At 36.8% G+C, this 18,236-nt stretch overlaps 1 protein-coding gene across 2 annotated transcripts in view; it reads left to right on the top strand.

The window, feature by feature from the left end:
• The window catches only part of rtn1b (reticulon 1b), a 44,658-nt gene that overhangs the window by 24,247 nt on the left and 2,175 nt on the right, over window positions 1–18,236 (top strand). Inside the window, exons 1-6 of one of the 2 annotated variants that reach the window (XM_065257198.1) lie at window positions 9,659–9,851; window positions 16,148–16,355; window positions 16,445–16,583; window positions 17,662–17,731; window positions 17,845–17,891; window positions 17,973–18,031. In XM_065257198.1, the coding sequence (XP_065113270.1) occupies window positions 9,779–9,851; window positions 16,148–16,355; window positions 16,445–16,583; window positions 17,662–17,731; window positions 17,845–17,891; window positions 17,973–18,031 (596 nt within the window). In that variant the 5' untranslated portion in view covers window positions 9,659–9,778. Of the gene's footprint in view, window positions 1–9,658; window positions 9,852–16,147; window positions 16,356–16,444; window positions 16,584–17,661; window positions 17,732–17,844; window positions 17,892–17,972; window positions 18,032–18,236 lie in introns of those variants that run through there. The other variant, XM_065257197.2, reaches the window with a different exon arrangement.

The raw sequence follows: 18,236 nt of genomic DNA, 5'->3' as shown, positions 1-18,236 counted from the left end.
TTTAAATATATTATATTAAAGTAATTTAAACAAATAAACAAAGAAAAAAAACCCAATAAATAAATATAGCCTACATTTAAAACATTACATTATCGTTATTGCAGGAGTGCAATTTGCTGGTTGTCCTGCAGGTGACCTTGTAACACTGCTGTCTTACGATGCACTTATAAATTAACGATTACTCCAGAGCACTCGTAGATCTACGATGATTTTCGAGTGCTACTTAAGCTACAAAGCTTTTGGGAAACGGCCCATAATTCTAAGATGAATTTTAAGATTGTTTTTACGATCTACTTAGCGATGCTTTTGGGAAACCCAGCCCTGCTCGTTTGGAATTTGCCTGGCGCACAGCTCTAGTCAGAAAGATTAAAAGGCGGGCTTTGTTTTTAAAAAATGTAATGCATTTCTTGATACTACAATAATGAACAAGTCACCCATTTATCAAGTATCGATTCATTATTTTCACTTAATCCTTTTTGCTTTTTTCAAAAAGTAGAATAGGCACGCATATTCTGCATTTAGCCAAAATTATGACTGTGGCATGAAGAAACTTTCCTATTTTAGTGAAAAATAAATAAGTTCTTTTGCTATTATTACGTAGCATATATTGATGATTTTTAATAACAAATATGACCGTTTTAAACAAACTAAGTACACTGATAAAAATAATATGAAAAAAATTATACGCTGGATTTACTAAAAAAAAAAATACAGTGCATCATTTTTACATACACTTTTTAAAAGTAAGTTTTACATTGAATTTAAGCCTTTGCAATTTAAGCAATTGCAATGTTTAAGTAAGTTTTACATGGAGAAGCAATTAGGCCTACTAAAAATTCCATGTAAAATTTACTTTAAAAAGTGGATGCAAAAATGATGCACTATATTTTTAAGTTAATACAGCCTATTATTTTTTTTATAATTATTTAATTTCCTTCTCACAAATTTTACATGATAAAATTTAGGAATTAACTAAATAATGTGTTAATCTAGAATTACTCACATTTTTGCATTATTTTCTACTCAAAAATAGTTTTTCTTTTAACCTATTTTTTATATAATTGACTAATTTTATTTAGTTAAATTTACTAAGCCACAAAACATTTTTTACAGTGTAAAATAAGAAAAACGAAGTAGATAAAACCGCATACCCAGCTAGACACTCAAATCGAGCTAGGCACTCAAATCGAGTCAAAACAGTCTTGGCTTTTAGACCCGCAGTCTGCAATCCACCCTCACCCGGACTGCAGGTGACATGTTAAAATTATTCCACCCGTTACATCAAATTATTCCCCCCCTCCCCTTCATTGTCCCCCAACCCTACCACCAGTGAATAAATAAATACATTAAATAAAAACAAGCACTTTAAACAAAAAGCACACAGAATTCTTTTTTTGGTTTTTAACTGAATTCTAAACACTAAAGTTAATTCCTTAAAGTTAATTAATGGTTAATCCCTAGTCCTCCCCTCGCGAGTTGTTTTTTGTTCAGGGCCTAAATGTGCATTGAAATATAGTTGAATGTATTTCATAAAATTAATAAAAGATATACAATTATAAATTATTGTTGAATTATCCCTTTTTCCAAGTATGTCATTATGCACAATGTATCAAACTTTGAAAATGAAACAAAAACAATAACTTATAAGTCCTTTTAAAAGCAGTAGTTATTAATGACATAACTGTATATACACATTGTATATTTTGCACGTTTCTCATCCTCTTTTTAATCCTGCTTGACTGAAGGCTTCCGTTAGAACGTTTCTCGTTTGTCGTAAGGTTTTTGTACATTAAAGCTGTTGAGTTTCTCCCGCGGACTTTTCCCCCTCGCGCTCGGGCACGCTGTCTGCACGCTGTATATGAACTTGAACGCACCGCCTAAAGTCGAGGGCAGGGCGAACACTTCTAGTTCTAAACAGGTTAACTGAAAGCACAATGACATTAAATGAGCTGACGCCTATTTCGTTTTTTTTTTTTTCGCAGACGCGCACAGCTCCAGTCAGGACATATTAGCCAGTTTTGTATATCAGTAGGTTCCAAACTATTGCAACCCCATACGTATTTACAAGACCTACATTTTTTTATAGAAATATAGGGAAAAACACATTTGTTCCCTTTTAGTAGTTTTTTAACAAGTTTACTTAAATAATATTAAAATATAGGGTTGCACAATTATGGCAAAATCATAATTGTTTAGGCTACTGTATTTGCACTGAATTGGAAATGATATATTAGAAAAATACAATGAATTTTCAAGGCTGCAGAGAACATTATAGCAGATATGGCTACTGAGGATTTAATTATATTATTTTAATAGTCAGCGAGTCCCACTCCGGCCCTCATTTTGAGTGTCTAGCTGGGTGCACATTTTTACCGACTTTCTTTTTCTTATTTTGGTAAAAAATTAACAAGTTCTATTATTATGTAGCATACATTGATTTTTTTTATAACAAATATGACTGACTTATTCATTGGCAAATGCAGAACAATGAGGAGAAAGCAAAGGTAGGCTACACGCCTTTCTCCCTTATATGATTAAAGGCTTAACTGTCATTTTTAAAACGAAAGCACATGCTTGTCAAATTTATGCTGGGCTGGATAAATGCAGAATCAACAATATCTTAATTTTTTTTCGATTTATTTGTTCGTATTTATTGACCCTTTTTTTTCTTGTGCCAATAGCACGGTTGTCTTTTTCCTGTCACTCAGCACGAATTTCTATAGCCTATATTGTTTGCCATGAACACAAATACATATATCAAATACTGCCTGACGAAATTTTTTGACCGAGCCAGCATAAATTTGACAAGCATAAACAGTCCGCTTTCGGTTTAAATTTGTTTTTAAATTAAATACATTTTAAAATTACATTTAGCTTATGTTCCCCATGATTAATCTTCTCATCGCAAGGTAGAGGCGTGTCGCCTATGTTCTACATGTTCCATGTTGTTCTGCATTTGCCAATAAATAAATAAATAAATAGGCTACTTAGTTTGTTTAAAATTGTCATATTTGCTAGATAATAATAGCAAAATAACTTATTTATTTATCACTAAAGGAAGGTTCCTTCAACGCCACAGTCATAATTTTGATTAAATTCAGAATATGCCTGCCTATTCTACTTTTTGTAAAATGCAAAAGGGATTAAGTGAAAATAATTAATCAATACTTGATAAATGGATAGCCTAATCAGTCCTGACTAGAGCTGTGTGCCAGTCACATTCCAAACGAACAGGGCTGGGTTTCCCGATAACGATTAAACTTAGCACTTAAGAGCGCTTTCTACGAGCTACTTAACGAACATTCGTTGTTCATTTACGTGCGTTTCCCAAAGATACACGTATAACGATCGCTCGCAACTGGGTAATGCAATAATTCTTAGTAATAAATAAACATAGATAATAAACAACAAATAAAAAGAAAAATCTAAACTATATTATAAAATGCAGAAGGCATTGCGCAGTGGGACGAGTCCTAACTAAATATGAAAAAAGAATATTTCATGATGCACAAATTATTAAAACATTTAATAAGTCATTGAACAATAATTAATCATATTTTAAAAAATATTAGTGCACATCGGCTGAAGATCATTAGCCTAAACAAGCTTCTGCTACAATTACGAGTCATTCAGTAAGTGACATTTCAGCACTTGACAAAGGGATAGCGACTCGTTAGTAGCACTTAAAACCCAGCTGCGAGCGATGGTTTTACCTTGTAGAAAGCACTCTTGAGTGCTAAGTTCAATCGTTATAGGAAAACCCAGCCCAGGACCATTTCCGACAATAAAATGCTCTGCAAAGTTAACTAAAACAACTGCAAAATTTACCTGTAGCCTACAACGGACTCGAAAGCTACAGAGAGTAATAGCTTTGAGCTGTTAAAAGCAGAACAGACCTTAAAGGAAGGATTGTAAATGGTGGATATAATATTAACATGTAATTTGCAGTCCGGATTAGGGTGGAATGGCACAGGCAGACTGCCGGTCTAAAAACCGAGACCGTTTTGACTTCATTCCGTACACGCTGACAGGCAGCTGCTTCTATAAACGGCTTGCGCTTGTTTGTCTCCATGCTCAGTCTGGAAACAGTTAAATGTTTCTAATAACAGCGCGATTTGTAAGTGCATTCCGGTCACGGTATGTATATCAAATGCATATGGTCAAATAGTTCAATTAGTGCTGCTGTCAAATAAGGCTCATGTTTTTGTTAATTACGGCAAGTTACATCCAATATTATCGTTGCACCCGCTTGCTATATTTTAGCTGCGTCACCTTAGCAGCTCCACTCCATCCAGCTGGCTCGCTGACATTCGGCAAATGTTCGTTGAAGAGACACTGATGTTTTAATGATAAAACCGCTTCATGCAGTGTTTTTAACGATTTAATGACCTCGGCTGAATTGTCAGGCACTGATAATAACCTAAACGAGGGGTTGTTCTAGTTCACGTTAATGCTACATATTTGCCATGCTATACATAAATGCTTTAATATCATTAATATAATATCGATAACGCGGTCTGGCCGCCTTTCAGCGCTGTAACACCGGCAACGGTAAATGGCAGTGAGCCCAGCTTTTATTTTGAAAAGAGCTTATTGAGGGGGCGTGGCATTACTTTGAAGCAATACCCCTGATTGGCTGACTACACGCGTGGATCGTAGTGACAAACTCTGCGGAAAGATAGTGCCAAAAAGATCTGTAGACTTGTGCAGAAGGATTCGTGAATGCCCTGTGATCTGCAAACACAGATTCAACACTTGCACGCTGAACTTTGCACAGAATGTGTAAGAATGTCTTTTTACAATGGTTGGAAAATACAAGTTAGACTGTGTTTGTTTGCAAATTGTGAGGAGGGCATTTGTAGATTTTTTTAATGGAAAACAGCGAAACAGTTGTGCCAAAATTCTGAAAACAAATGCAACACAATCTACAAACAAATAATGACCCTCATGCGCAGACAAATCACTTTGCATTCATTTAAATTCTGTTTGTCAAGTACAAGTCGATGATTTCTATTTGTGAATCATAAAGAGTTGGTTTGCGGATTTTAAATCTATTTGTAAATCGCATTTTATATTTGTATGTCATGAAGAGTCTGTTCGTGGATTTTTATATATTTGTAGATCTCGTTTTACATTTGCGGATCATGAGGAGTTTGTTTGCAGATTTGGAACCTATTTGCAGATTTGTTTCGTGTTTACAAATTGTAGTCTCTTCATTTTCAACGATTATGGCATTATTTTGTCACCAAAGCGAAACAATAGTGTCAGAATTCTGAAAACAAATGTGACACAATCTACAAATAGAAAATGATATTCATCTGCAAAGAAGTCACTTTACATTCATTCAAATTCTGGTTTTCAAGTACAAGTCACTGATTTCTTTTTGTAAATCATGCTTTATATTTGTGGATCACAAAGACGATTCGTAGATCTTGTTTTACATTTGCGGATCACAAGGACTGTGTTTGTGGATTTTTAATCTATTTGTAGATTGCGTTTTGTGTTTACAAGTTGTAATATCTATTTATGACTTTTACTCTGTCCATTTTCAATAATATTGGCATCATATTACCCCCATAGAAACATGTTCAATATTTTTATTAAAGCAACACCAAAGAGGTTTTTTTTTACCTTAAAATAACGTTTCCAAAAAATGTTCAGTCATTCATCCACTCGAACCAGGGTGGACGGCACTTTCACATTCGCTTTGCAGCCCTCTATCGGCCAGAACCGCACTAAAGAAGTTTCTAACAACCCAGTCTCACCCCATGGCGTCAATATTTGACGACACTTGACCATGCGTCAATATGTTGACGCGGAGGGTATACCTTTCGCGTCACTTTTTGACGAACTGGGGACTTCAATACTATCAGGTACGCGAAATTCTCTTTCCTATTTTCTTACCATTTTCTACCATTTTCGCGTCGGTTTAGGGTTAGATTTACATAATGACATCCCTACCCAAACCTATCCCTAACCCCAATGTCAGTTGACAACTGTTTAATTTCGCGTACCTAATAGTATTGAAGTCCCCAGTTCGTCAAAAAGTGACGCGAAAGGTATACCCTCCGCGTCAACATATTGACGCATGGTCAAGTGTCGTCAAATATTGACGCCATGGGTGTGAGACTGTGTTGTTTCTAACCGTCGGGTCGCAGTCCTGTAGTTCGAGTAAAAACTACAAAAACTTGCTTTACAGCAGACCTACAATCCAATCAGAGCCAGCTTTGCTGCAGTAGGCTAAATTATTTACGACAGTGGTAATGGACAATTCCGCTTCCAACCTGTAGGGGGAGCAAAGAGTAAAAACTCTTTAGTGTTGCTTTAAGCATTACATACTCACTTGTTTTGTTATAAATCATAACATTTTTTACTTGAAAAATATTTTTAAATAATGGTCAAAAATGAAAGTGCAATACCAGTTTAGATGCACTAATACAGTGGTGTCTAAATCCACTGTTAGATCCTTTAGTGCTTGTTTTTTGGAGGTTAGGGATTGCAAGGAGTGAGTAAAAAATGAATCATGTTTACTGCTGTGCAGTTAGAAAGAAATAGATGTAAGCTGGCACTGACTGAATTAATTCAATTACAGCTACCACATTTTACCTGAGGTTTAATATGCTTTGATGTCTTTATCCAAAGACATATACAGAGCTCAGCCGGTATTTGACGGTTTACATGGGGATTTTCTTTGCTAATCGTATTTAAATGTATTCTTGGCATATGCTTCCTCATCCAAGTCGCTTAGTATTTGGTATTTGAGGTATTTAAATAAGACAGGAGCAGAAGGGTTATATTTTTTAAGCCACAGTAATGCTTAGACATTTTTTGAAAATAGAGGGGGAACACGTCCTTCAAAATGTGTCCTTGTTAAGGAATTTCAATTATGTCTGTTTTCATTTTTTTCCAACTGTAGTTGCTAATGCCATAGAACCTTAACAGTCAAACTTTTGGCTTTTGCATTGCCATTTTCTCTCTCTTATTTGTGTGTGGGTGTGTAGTTTATCGTATGCATATAGTCTTTATCTATAATTAATCTTTTAAAGCCCCTGGCTTCCCATGTGTCATGAGACATATACTATAATATATGCTAATTGTTTTGGGTTTGTAGCGGTTTGCAGAGCAGAATTTGTCTTTTTAACTTTGCCTTTAAAAGTGGCCTGAAGGTTGCACTGCACTTTTATATTACAGAAGTCAACGATAAATCATAGTTCACAGTCCTGTGCAATTCTGAGTGTGAGATATTGATTGGGTACAGTTACTGTTATCTACAGTATTACATGACATATGGCATCGAGGAGGTTCTCTGTGCACTCAAGTGTTTCATTACAGTCTGTCACATCACCACACAAGAATCAGAAAATGTGATTAGGCAATTTAGATAGCAGGAAGACAATGGCTTTAAGGGTTGCAAAAGCTTTTGGGTAATATTATAAAGTTTGATTTCATAGGACGAGAACCAAATGTGGTTTAATTTGTAGAGCATTGCATTAGCAGTCAGAGGTTCAATTTTTAAGGAACAGGCTTGTGTAAAAGAATAGATTGAATGCACCAAATGTAAAATGTGATGTTTTTTTGCTACCGCAAGAGGAGAATGCTACTGGCTTTCATTCCACCACACCCCAAAGATGCTCTGGGTTGAGATCTGGTAACTGTGGGGGACATTTTAGTACAGTGAACACAATTTGAAATGATTCGAACTTTGTGACAGGGATCATTATCCTGCTGGAAGTAGCCATCAGAGGATGGGTACATGGTGGTCCTAAAGGGATGGACATGGTCAGAAACAATGCTCAGGTAGGCCGTGGAATTTAAACGATGACCAATTGGCACTAAGGGCCCTAAAGTGTGCCAAGAAAACATCACCCACACCATTAGACCACCACCACCAGCCTGCACAGTAGTAACAAGGCATGATGGATCCATGTTCTCATTCTGTTTATGCTGAATGTCTCAACAGAAATCGAGACTCATCAGACCAGGCAACATTTTTCCAGTCTTCAACTGTCCAATTTTGGTGAGCTCATGGAAATTGTAGCCTCTTTTTCCTATTTGTAGTGGAGATGAGTGGTACCCGGTGGGGTCTTCTGCTGTTGTAGCCCATCCGCCTCAAGGTTGTGTGTGTTGTGGCTTCACAAATGCTTTGCTGCATACCTCGGTTGTAACGAGTGGTAATTTCAGTCAAAGTTGCTCTTCTATCAGCTTGAATCAGTCGGCCCATTCTCCTCTGACCTCTAGCATCAACAAGGCATTTTCGCCCACAGGACTGCCACATACTGGATGTTTTTCCCAACTGGATGTTAAATCACCTCTCTTTTCCATTCTGACATTCAGTTTGGAGTTCAGGAGATTGTCTTGACCAGGACCACACCCATAAATGCATTAGAGCAACTGCCATGTGATTGGTTGATTAGATAATTGCATTAATGAGAAATTGAACAGGTGTTTCTAATAATCCTTTAGGTGAGTCTAGTTGCCCTTTAAAATGCTTGTTTGAGTGGTCATAACTGAAAGCAGCGTGCACTGACATATCTTAAAAATATCAATGCCATTGATTTGTCTGAAGATGCACACCAATAATGTTTTTTGTAAGGTATATTTATTAAAACTCTGTAAATGTTCTCAAATAACTAAGGCCTAGTCCTGGCTTAATCTAAACCGTGTCTGGAAATCCACCCCTTTATGCAGGGTCTTATTTGTGTGTATCAGGGATTTCAAATTATGTCAATTGTTTTAGGTCATGATTCATCTGACCTCTCAAACCAATTTAAACACAGGGCTGGGCGCTTGCTTGTAAGTGCTCCCTGTTTCTTTCGATCGAAAAGGCTGAGTCATTCTCCGTATAACAATGTCCCCTTAACACCCCCCCCACACACACACACACGCACGCACGCACACACATACACACACTGTTATTGCGGTCTACAGTGAAATTTATACAGCAGGTGAGAAATAAGCCATAACTGCGACTCTGAAAAAGCCTGCAAAAATTTTTAACCATCTTAAAAGGAATAGTCAAGGTTAGTCCCGTTAACAAGAATATGTAAGATGAGAATGATGGAGGAAAAAAGATATAAAAAATAATGTCAGCAGAATTTTTGATGAACAGTTCACCCAAAAGTTATTATTTTATCTATGTTAAATTATTTAAATTCTTTATCCACATGATCTTCCAGACCTGTATGAAATTTTTCATGCAAGGTGCTAGGCGATACACTTTGATATGAAACAATTGAATGGAAAAAAGTGTCAGCATTCTCCAGAATTTATTTTATTTATTTATTTTATATTTTATTCATCATACAGTTTTGACAAAATATGAGAATATGAAAATGTGAACCTGCCTATAAAAACGGGCGTAACACGTCATAATCTAATTACACAATAAGATTTGGAGCAATAACGTTTCATTATATTCATTGATTTCACATTATTGATTATAATCTTTGACAGTCTATTTTAAAGATATCAAGGTTATGTTTTCACAGAATTTTCTTTATTTTATATGGATTTGACTCTGATTGGCTTTAAGGGGTATCAATCATTACTATTTGCCCCTCCCCCTGATGGCTGCCCTCTCAATTCCTCCACCAGTGGGCAGCATCCTCTTCTCCATCCCTGCTTCCACTCACTGTCTCCTCCTCCTATGGGTCATTCATGTACTGGTGTGAACCGGTGAGCAAGAGAGAAAGAGAGAGAGAGAGGAAAACGATAGAGACAGAGGAGCAGCAGCGTTAGCAGATAGCGATTCGCAGTCTTTCACCTCACACAGCATAGCATGCAGGCCAGCACCATGGCAGCCACAGACTCACCCAAGATGGAAGGTTTCTGGAGCAGCTGGAAGTGCCATGGTACTGTGAGTTTTGCGGAGGGAGGGGTACGTGGGGGTCGGGTTGACGGAGATGCATGTACGGGCTTGAGAATGATGGAGAAAGCAGCGTAGTGGGGTTGGTCATTTGTGGCTTTTGGAGATATGGAGAGGGTGGGGTTCACTCGAAAGGGTAATGCTGGTGCATGTGGAGAGATGCTCGGACACATCTGCATTTTTTTTTTATCGAGGTGGCCGTCATCGTCGTCGGCCAACGAGCAGCAGACTGCATGTGGTGGTGATGGGGGGGGGGGTGTTAGACAGCTAGGCACACCCTATTTCTGTCCCCCTCCTGTCTGTATTGAAGGGGATCCATCCTGAATTCACAGACTGTGCTGATTCGAATTATTAGGCAATGATATGCATGAGTAACTCATTTTCAGGTCATTTGTTCTTTTGGATTCGAGTAGATCCATATGATGATCCGTCGAATGCTTTGTCTCTTTCTTTGAATTTTGAGGTTGCTTTATCATACTGTAGGCCTTCAGGCAGCATCACAACTGAAAACAAAAAGAAAAAGAAAGCGAGAGAGATGTAGGGTGTGGCTACATAAAGTATAGTCAGTTATGGAGCACAGCTGAGGTGGTTCCCTAAATGTTGACTTCTGCTACCCATCTTTTGATTACCTAGTGGTTAAAACATCTTGGGAATCATTTATTTTCTGAAAGGATGGGTGTGCATATGTAAAAGATGGGTGTGCATCTTGCAATTTATTCAATTTAAAGTGCATACTACATTTTATTAATTTATCAATAACAAGCATTTATTTACTATATACAATATCTTTCTCTCTTATAAATAAATAAATTGTGTACAATCATACTGACTTATTACATTTACATTTCTGCATTTGGCAGATGCTTTTGTTCAAAGCGAGTAACTGTGCATTTAATATGTTCATTTTAATTATATATTATTATTATTATTTACTCTAATCTTATAATGCTCCATACTGTAGCTGGTGGAAGACAAATAGGCACTTAACCCAAAACCAAGAGCATCATGATAGAAGAAAAACTAGAGCATTGTAAAAGCAGGATTTTCTGGATCTGGCTATTTATATTCAAGCATTCCTAATGTCTGTCACTTCAGGGGCAAATAAACACATATGAGTCTATTAGTGAAATATTTGTCTCTAGGCTTTTTGTGTTTGAAATTATTCATTTTTACGTATCTTCAGGCATTTCTTCTTTCAACTTTTCTATGCTTGTATGGCTATATAGGTCAATTTGGATGTTTTGATCAGTAAGAAGTGGGACTAGTGATCTATTTTAGGCCCTGGCTTGTATGCAGTGCACATTTGCCTAAAAGTGTTTCATAGGTAATTTTGTTGTATCAAGATCAACATCATATTTTTATTTCATCATTCTTACTTTAATTCACTCTGATTAAAGATCATTCTGGTCCTTTCTGTATGAGAATTTAGGATCTAGAATTGATTTCCTCCCCGAGGAAGAGAAAATCTATGTTTGCGGTTTCTAAGTGCTGTGTTGGCACTCGAACACCAAGCTATTAAATAAATTAAAACAGATATGCAGACTTTTTTATGTGGAGACCTATGAGCATACGGTTATGTTATGTATTGTCATTTCTGTCTAAAATGATGCATGTTGGCATAGGATTGCTTATACCTGTGTCCTCTATGACAAATTGATTTTCAATGTGCTATAAAGTCAAACCGCAGCAAAGGTGCTGTCTTGTCTTAAGTCAGCAGTATCTGTTTCTCCTCAGAGTCTTCTTGCAAGTATGCAGTTTGGTCAAAACTATGGCATGAGTCAGTGTTACTGTACTGATGATCTTTTGGTAATAACTGCCAGTTTTTTTTCATTAACTAGTTCATAAAATATGCAATATTTCTCAGTAAGGATTATCATAATGGCTTGGAGGTCAAGATCATTTTTAAAGTAATTATGCAGAACATCTTCTTTAGTGGCCACATGGTACTTTGCTAGGTGTCACTACAATGACAACCTCCTCCTAAGGAGGTCATTGTGAAGATGTTATTTTTAAGTATTTTTTTCCTTGACATACTTTTGTTGTGTGGAATTACATTCCATCATATCAGATCCCTTTATAGTAAAGTCTCATTGTTGAGATTCACAGTTTGTCTTTTTGCAGTAACAAAGTTGAAGTTCAAGTGCATGTCTTGTTATTAAAGTTTGAAAGAGACTTGGGGATGCACAGATATATCATCCTATAATCGGTATTAGCAGATAAAAGCTATTTTTAAGTATTGAACAGCGGCTGATTTTATATACCGCCAATGATCATTACAGATTATATCTTATAAGGGGTTAATAATGTGTGATTATTTTGAATTGGGTGACAGTGCGAACAGAATTGTTTTAGATTTCATGACATTATAATTTAAAAACATGGAGTAAATAGCAAAAAGGGTGTCAGTATCTATAGATATCATTCTTAGTATGGTCACAGAAATGTTGTATTGGTGCATCTCTAAAGACAATATTTGTTTGGTGAACACTTTCAAAAATAACTAAAACGTATGCATGCCCATATGCCTAGTCTCTCTGGCATGCATCACGTTTCACTACATCACTGTATCACAAGGCCGGCTGAAATGTTATTTTTATGTTGTATCTGGAGGCTACTCTTGCTTGTGATGTCACATCATGTGACATCTCTTTGAAAAAGCCTTCATTATTGCCAGCTCAGAAATGTGTATCTGTGTAGTCGCCTTGTCTCATGCCAAGGTTGTTGTCATCCCGACTAGCCGTGTATAATGTCAGTTCATAGGCTGACTGATCTCTTTGTTTTAAAGTATGACCCACTGAGGTCAAGAATGGGATGCTATGCATATACAATAGAGCTATTCAGTCTTTATTTAGGTTTAATTTATATGCTTAGATAAACCATAAACCAAGTTGTTTATGCCTCTGTATTTTGTGTTGTGTAGTCATATTTGTGAGGTTATGTGGGTGGTGTGTTAGACCACGTGGGTTTGTTTGGATCCTGTATCACTGTATGTCCAAAGTGTTTGCAATCTGTATTTGGATTTTGCAGGTATCCGTGCTGCCTTTTGCATAGCGATAGCTATATTTAGCAAATCTTGCCGCAAGGACTACACTGTTATCTACGCTTCAGCTTGATATAAAGCAAAGGTTTTATGTGAACGATAGGCACGGCACGCTCAGCATTAGAGCGTTTTAGCTTATGTTTCTGTTATGGCGTGTTACCTCTTGTTTCCCATCCCCCATCATTTCATCAGCACCTTATTACTCTGGCAGGCAGGCAGTGCGCTCTGTGAGGGAGGGAGGGTGGAGGGGAAGGGGGGCCATCTCCATCGCTATGGCAACTGCATCACTGCTCAATCCACTGCATCCAGCTCTCCAGTTTCCGTGGCGACCGTTCTCCCTTTAGCACAGAGCTCAACTGCTAACTTTACAGCGACACATTTTAGTCAAAACTCGCCATAATGACCCCATAAACAAGCCTGTGTCAGTTCAAGAATGATTGGTACAGTAGCAGATGACATTGTATGTTTGTGTGCTGATTTTCACCTGAACATAAATATGAAGGACAATGGTTTAATAAAATATTAATGTTATTCAGCACTGAAAATGTGTATGAATATTGATTATTGACTAATATGAGCTTAAGATATATAGTGCCTATGAATTATATATCATGCACAGCGATGGTTAATTTAATGTTGTGTTTATTGCATAATAGGCTCCTAACCGCACCTTTACAACGCACAAAGAATCAGCAAGCGTGTGCACATACGCATGTCTTTCCTGAACCAGCCTCTATTAGCATTCAGCCTAAAATAATACTTTAGTTTTATCCCCCTCAAACCACAGAGTGTGACAGACCACCCCATCAAGGGAAATGATCACAGGACTCTGTCTAGACAATGAAGCTCAGATACACACCTTCAAAGAGAGCACGTTATTGCTATGTGTGGCCTATTATGAGATTATAATTTTTAACTAGTTAAGCTGCTTAATTCCTAATCTTTAGAGATAAACCTCTATGTTGCATTATTTTAAACAGGGTGAAAACAGAGACCAGATGGATGAGATTTGGAATAGGGTGTAACTCATTCATATGCATCAGTGAATCGATACTAACTGTATAGAAAGCAATAGGTAGTTTGAAACGTTAGATGTTGATTTAGAGTTTGGGTTGAGTTTCATTTTCTTATTCTGACTAGTAGTGAATAAATCAATTGAATCACACACCGTAAAGCACTGAGTACATTCATTAACTCATTCCCCGCCAGCCTTTTAAAAAAAAAAGTTGCCCGCCAGCATTTTTTGTCATTTTCACAAAAGTTTTACAAAATGCCTTCCAGTAAAATTTTCTTCTATAAATATCTAAACATAAAAATATATCAAATGAAAGAACAGACCCTCTGCTTTCATACAGTACAAACAAACAAAATGAGAATAAAAAGGTTTTATCCTATCTTTTTCATTTGTTCTCTTTTTATAACCTCTTAGAGGCGGGGTGCATGATGTTTGAAAAACACTTTGGAAAAGTAAGTCGGACAGAGTACCAAAACACACTTGTAGCCAATCAGCAATAAGGGGTGTGTCTACTAAACGGCATCGTTGCCTGGGTTGCGTATGTGTGGGGCGGGTCTATCAAATGAAAGTCCAGATTCTATTGGGGTAGGGGTGTGTTTGTTTAGGTGATTTCAAATGTCAACATTGGCTTTCAGAGATCATGGACCCCGCCTTTAAATATGTTAAGGATTAGGTTTCTTCAAAAAATACAAAATTTGGTTAAAATAATTGCATTTTTGTGTTCAGACACACAGAGTTTAAATGTTGTTAAATTAGTTTTTGTTTTAGATTTTAATAAATTGGGTAAGAGCGGCACTAATGGATAATAGTAGAATTACAGATTACCGTAAAAACCCTTGAGTTAAACGTCATTGGCAGGGAAATGTTTTCTCTTAATTGAAAAGATAAATCTTCAATGGTGGGGAAAGAGTTAAGCTTAAAGGAACAGTATGTAAGAAATTTATATCAATTAATCATAAAATGGCCCTGATATGTCACTAGACATTAAGAAATTATTTTAATTTCAAATACTTATATCACTGACAACAGTGGTCTGGCCAGGATATTGTCATTTAAAAAGTGGAGTTGCAGCCCTCAACTGATGTTTATGTTGTCATTTTGTGTATTGGCCACCAGTTGTGTGATTGCAGTACCAGTTTTAGCCACAAGTTTTGTGATTGCAATACCAGTTTTGGCCACAATCCTACATACTGTTCCTTTAATAACCAGGGGCCGGATTCACAAAAGCTTTTTACGACAAAATCTAAGAAAAAGTTAAGATGCAATTCTCGAAAATTTCTCAAAGGGGTACTCCTGCGAAAAATTCTAATTAACCCATGATTTGCTCAGTCCCAAGCCATCCTTGATGTGCACGATTATCTTTTATCTGACAAACATGATCAGAGTTATATTAGAAAATTTCCTGGCTCTTCCAAGCTTCATATAATGGTAGTAGTAAACGGAGACCAGGGAACAGCTTCTGACTTTGAAGCCCAAAAAGTGCATCCATCCTTCACAGAAGTAATCCACACGGCTTCAGTTGGTTAATAAAGGCCTTAGGGTAATTGGGTAGTTTTGTTAGGGTAAAAGGGGGTAATTTTGTTAAATAACCATAATAACAAGCTTCCAGGCCAAGGCACATACACTGAGCTTTGTCATTTTCAATAAATAAGAAGCGTTTATAGGGGAATTATGGCCATCTAACTCCTTATTTATAAAATAAAATATTCATTATGTATACTGTCCAATTCATAATGCTTGAGACAATTATAGCACTACTGTCACGTTTGGCATGTGAGATTAATGATGGACCTCATTATATAACATGTGAACCAAAATCTGCCAGATTTGTGCACCTGCTTCCAGTCTGTTGCCATGGCCACCATGCTGTCATTTGGCCAGAATGTATTGTTACTGAGTATGTATGCAGAAAGGTCACAGGGACAGCTTGATATGACAGCAGTTAAAATCATTGATATTCTGCAGATTGAACCCTTGGATATTTTGGAGACACTGTTTGTGTCATCTTTTCTAATTGTGTAATGCATGACTCAGTGCTTATGCAGAATGATTCAGTAAGTGTTAGACCACTGTAGGTGACATCAGGCAGTGAATGAAAAGAATTGATCAAATATAGTAGATATGAGGTGTACTTAACCCCCCCCCAACCTTCCCCATGTGTGCATGCGACTGGCCACAGCTCATCTTCTTTATCTGTAACTTATGTTCCCTCTTTTTCTCCACCCAGCGATGGAGTTGCTGTACTGGCGGGACCTCAAGCAAAGTGGGGTGGTGTTTGGCAGTATCTTGCTGTTGCTTTTCTCTCTGACGCAGTTCAGCGTAGTCAGTGTGGTGGCCTATCTTGCCCTGGCTGCGCTCTCTGCAACCATCAGCTTCAGAGTCTACAAGTCCGTGCTGCAGGCCGTGCAGAAGACAGATGAGGGACATCCCTTCAAGTAAGACACCTCTCTGTTTGTGTGCATCAAATTAAATAAATGAAAGGTTATTGCTATGTTATTTCCAACACTTTTTCTATTTGGTGCAGAACATATCTGAACGTGGAGATGTCACTGTCCCATGATCAGATGCAGAAGTATGCAGAAAACGTCCAGTACTATATCAACACCACACTTAAAGAACTACGCAGACTGTTCCTGGTTCAGGATTTGGTGGACTCACTAAAGGTGATCTTTAATTTATTTAATTTACATTAACAATCATAATCAGTAATAGTGTAAGGCTTTTCAAACTGGGGTCAGGGGAACCCTGGAATCTTCTAAGGGCTCCCTAGAAAATGTAAAGAAAAAAAGACAAAGCAAAAATGTTAAAAGTCTACTGTGTAGCCAATTATTTAAGTTTGTAAACAATTTGCTGTCTTATATTATCATAATTACTAACACAGTTTAAGTGTTTCTTCATACATAATATTAATAAACACTGTATAAAGTCAAGGTTGGATCTACTTAAAAAATACTTCAGTAGGTAACTTAAAACATTCAAGCTTTATAAACGTAAAATTTTCGCTTAAAGTGAGGAAATTTAAGTTGAAAAAAATTCTGGTTTTTAGGTGTTACCAATTGAGGGATTTTATTTTAAGGGGACATTTTACAAGACTTTTTTAAAGATGTCAAATAAATCTTTGGTGTCCCCAGAGTACATATGTAAAGTTTTAGCTCAAAAAATCATATAGATAATTTATTATAGCAAGTCAAAATTGTCACTTTGTAGGTGTGAGCAAAAATTAGCAGTTTTGGATGTGTCCTTTAAAATGCAAATGAGCTGATCTCTGCACTAAATGGCTGTGCTGTGGTTGGATAGTGCAGATTAAGGGGCGGTATTATCCCCTTCTGACATCACCAGGGGAGCCAAATTTCAATGAGCTATGCTTGTGGAGAATAGTTTACCAAAACTAAGATACAAGGTTAATCTTATTCACATTTTCTAGGTTGATAAAAGCACTGGTGACCCAATTATAGCACTTAAACATGGAAAAAGTCAAATTTTCATGGTATGTCCCCTTTAAGTTAATCCAACTTTGACTTTTTACTGTGTATATTTTAGGGGTCCCTCGCTGAAGGTTCATCATATATGGGGTCCCTGCCATCATAAAGTTTGAAAACCCTTGTATAAAGGAGTAGATTAACAATTCATAAAACCTATTCTTGTTTTCCAATGGGATGGTTTTACAATCCAGCTTGTTATGGCACAAACAAATATATGGTGCATATCAGTTTACTAACTACTAAGTTTTTTTTACCCAAGTTTGCTGTGCTGATGTGGTTGTTGACCTATGTGGGAGCTCTCTTCAATGGCCTCACTCTTCTTATTATGGGTGAGCACATGCTTGTCATTTGAAATAGAGATACATTTTTTAAATGACACAAGGTTTTGATCATGCATTCTTCTATTCTCAAATGTTTGTGCTTCCTTTGTGTTTTGTTTCAGTGGTGGTCTCCATGTTCTCCATGCCTGTGGTCTATGAGAAATACCAGGTCAGTGGAACCTTTGTTAATCTGACTACAATGTAATGTGTTGCCAAGACTCCAATGTGATATTACTCTCTCTCTCTCTAGGCACAAATTGATCAGTATGTGGACCTCATAAGGACCCATGTTAATTCTGTAGTGGCAAAGTAAGTACTGCTGTAAGCATTTGTTTTTGGGAAGTATGGACAATTTTAGGTTAAGCAGTGTATTTGAATAAAATGAACAGATTAAAACTTATTTTCAAAACCAAAATGAATTGGAAACTTTGTATGCACTCATAATTTATTTTTGCATTTCAGTGCCTTGTGTTTTAATATATTGGCTTTACCAAATCTGGTGTGAAAAATTATT

This window comes from Paramisgurnus dabryanus, chromosome 12, assembly GCF_030506205.2.
Source record: "Paramisgurnus dabryanus chromosome 12, PD_genome_1.1, whole genome shotgun sequence".
Lineage (NCBI taxonomy): Eukaryota > Metazoa > Chordata > Actinopteri > Cypriniformes > Cobitidae > Paramisgurnus > Paramisgurnus dabryanus.
Note: the sequence above shows the minus strand (reverse complement) of the source record. Positions and strands in the feature narration are given on the sequence as shown.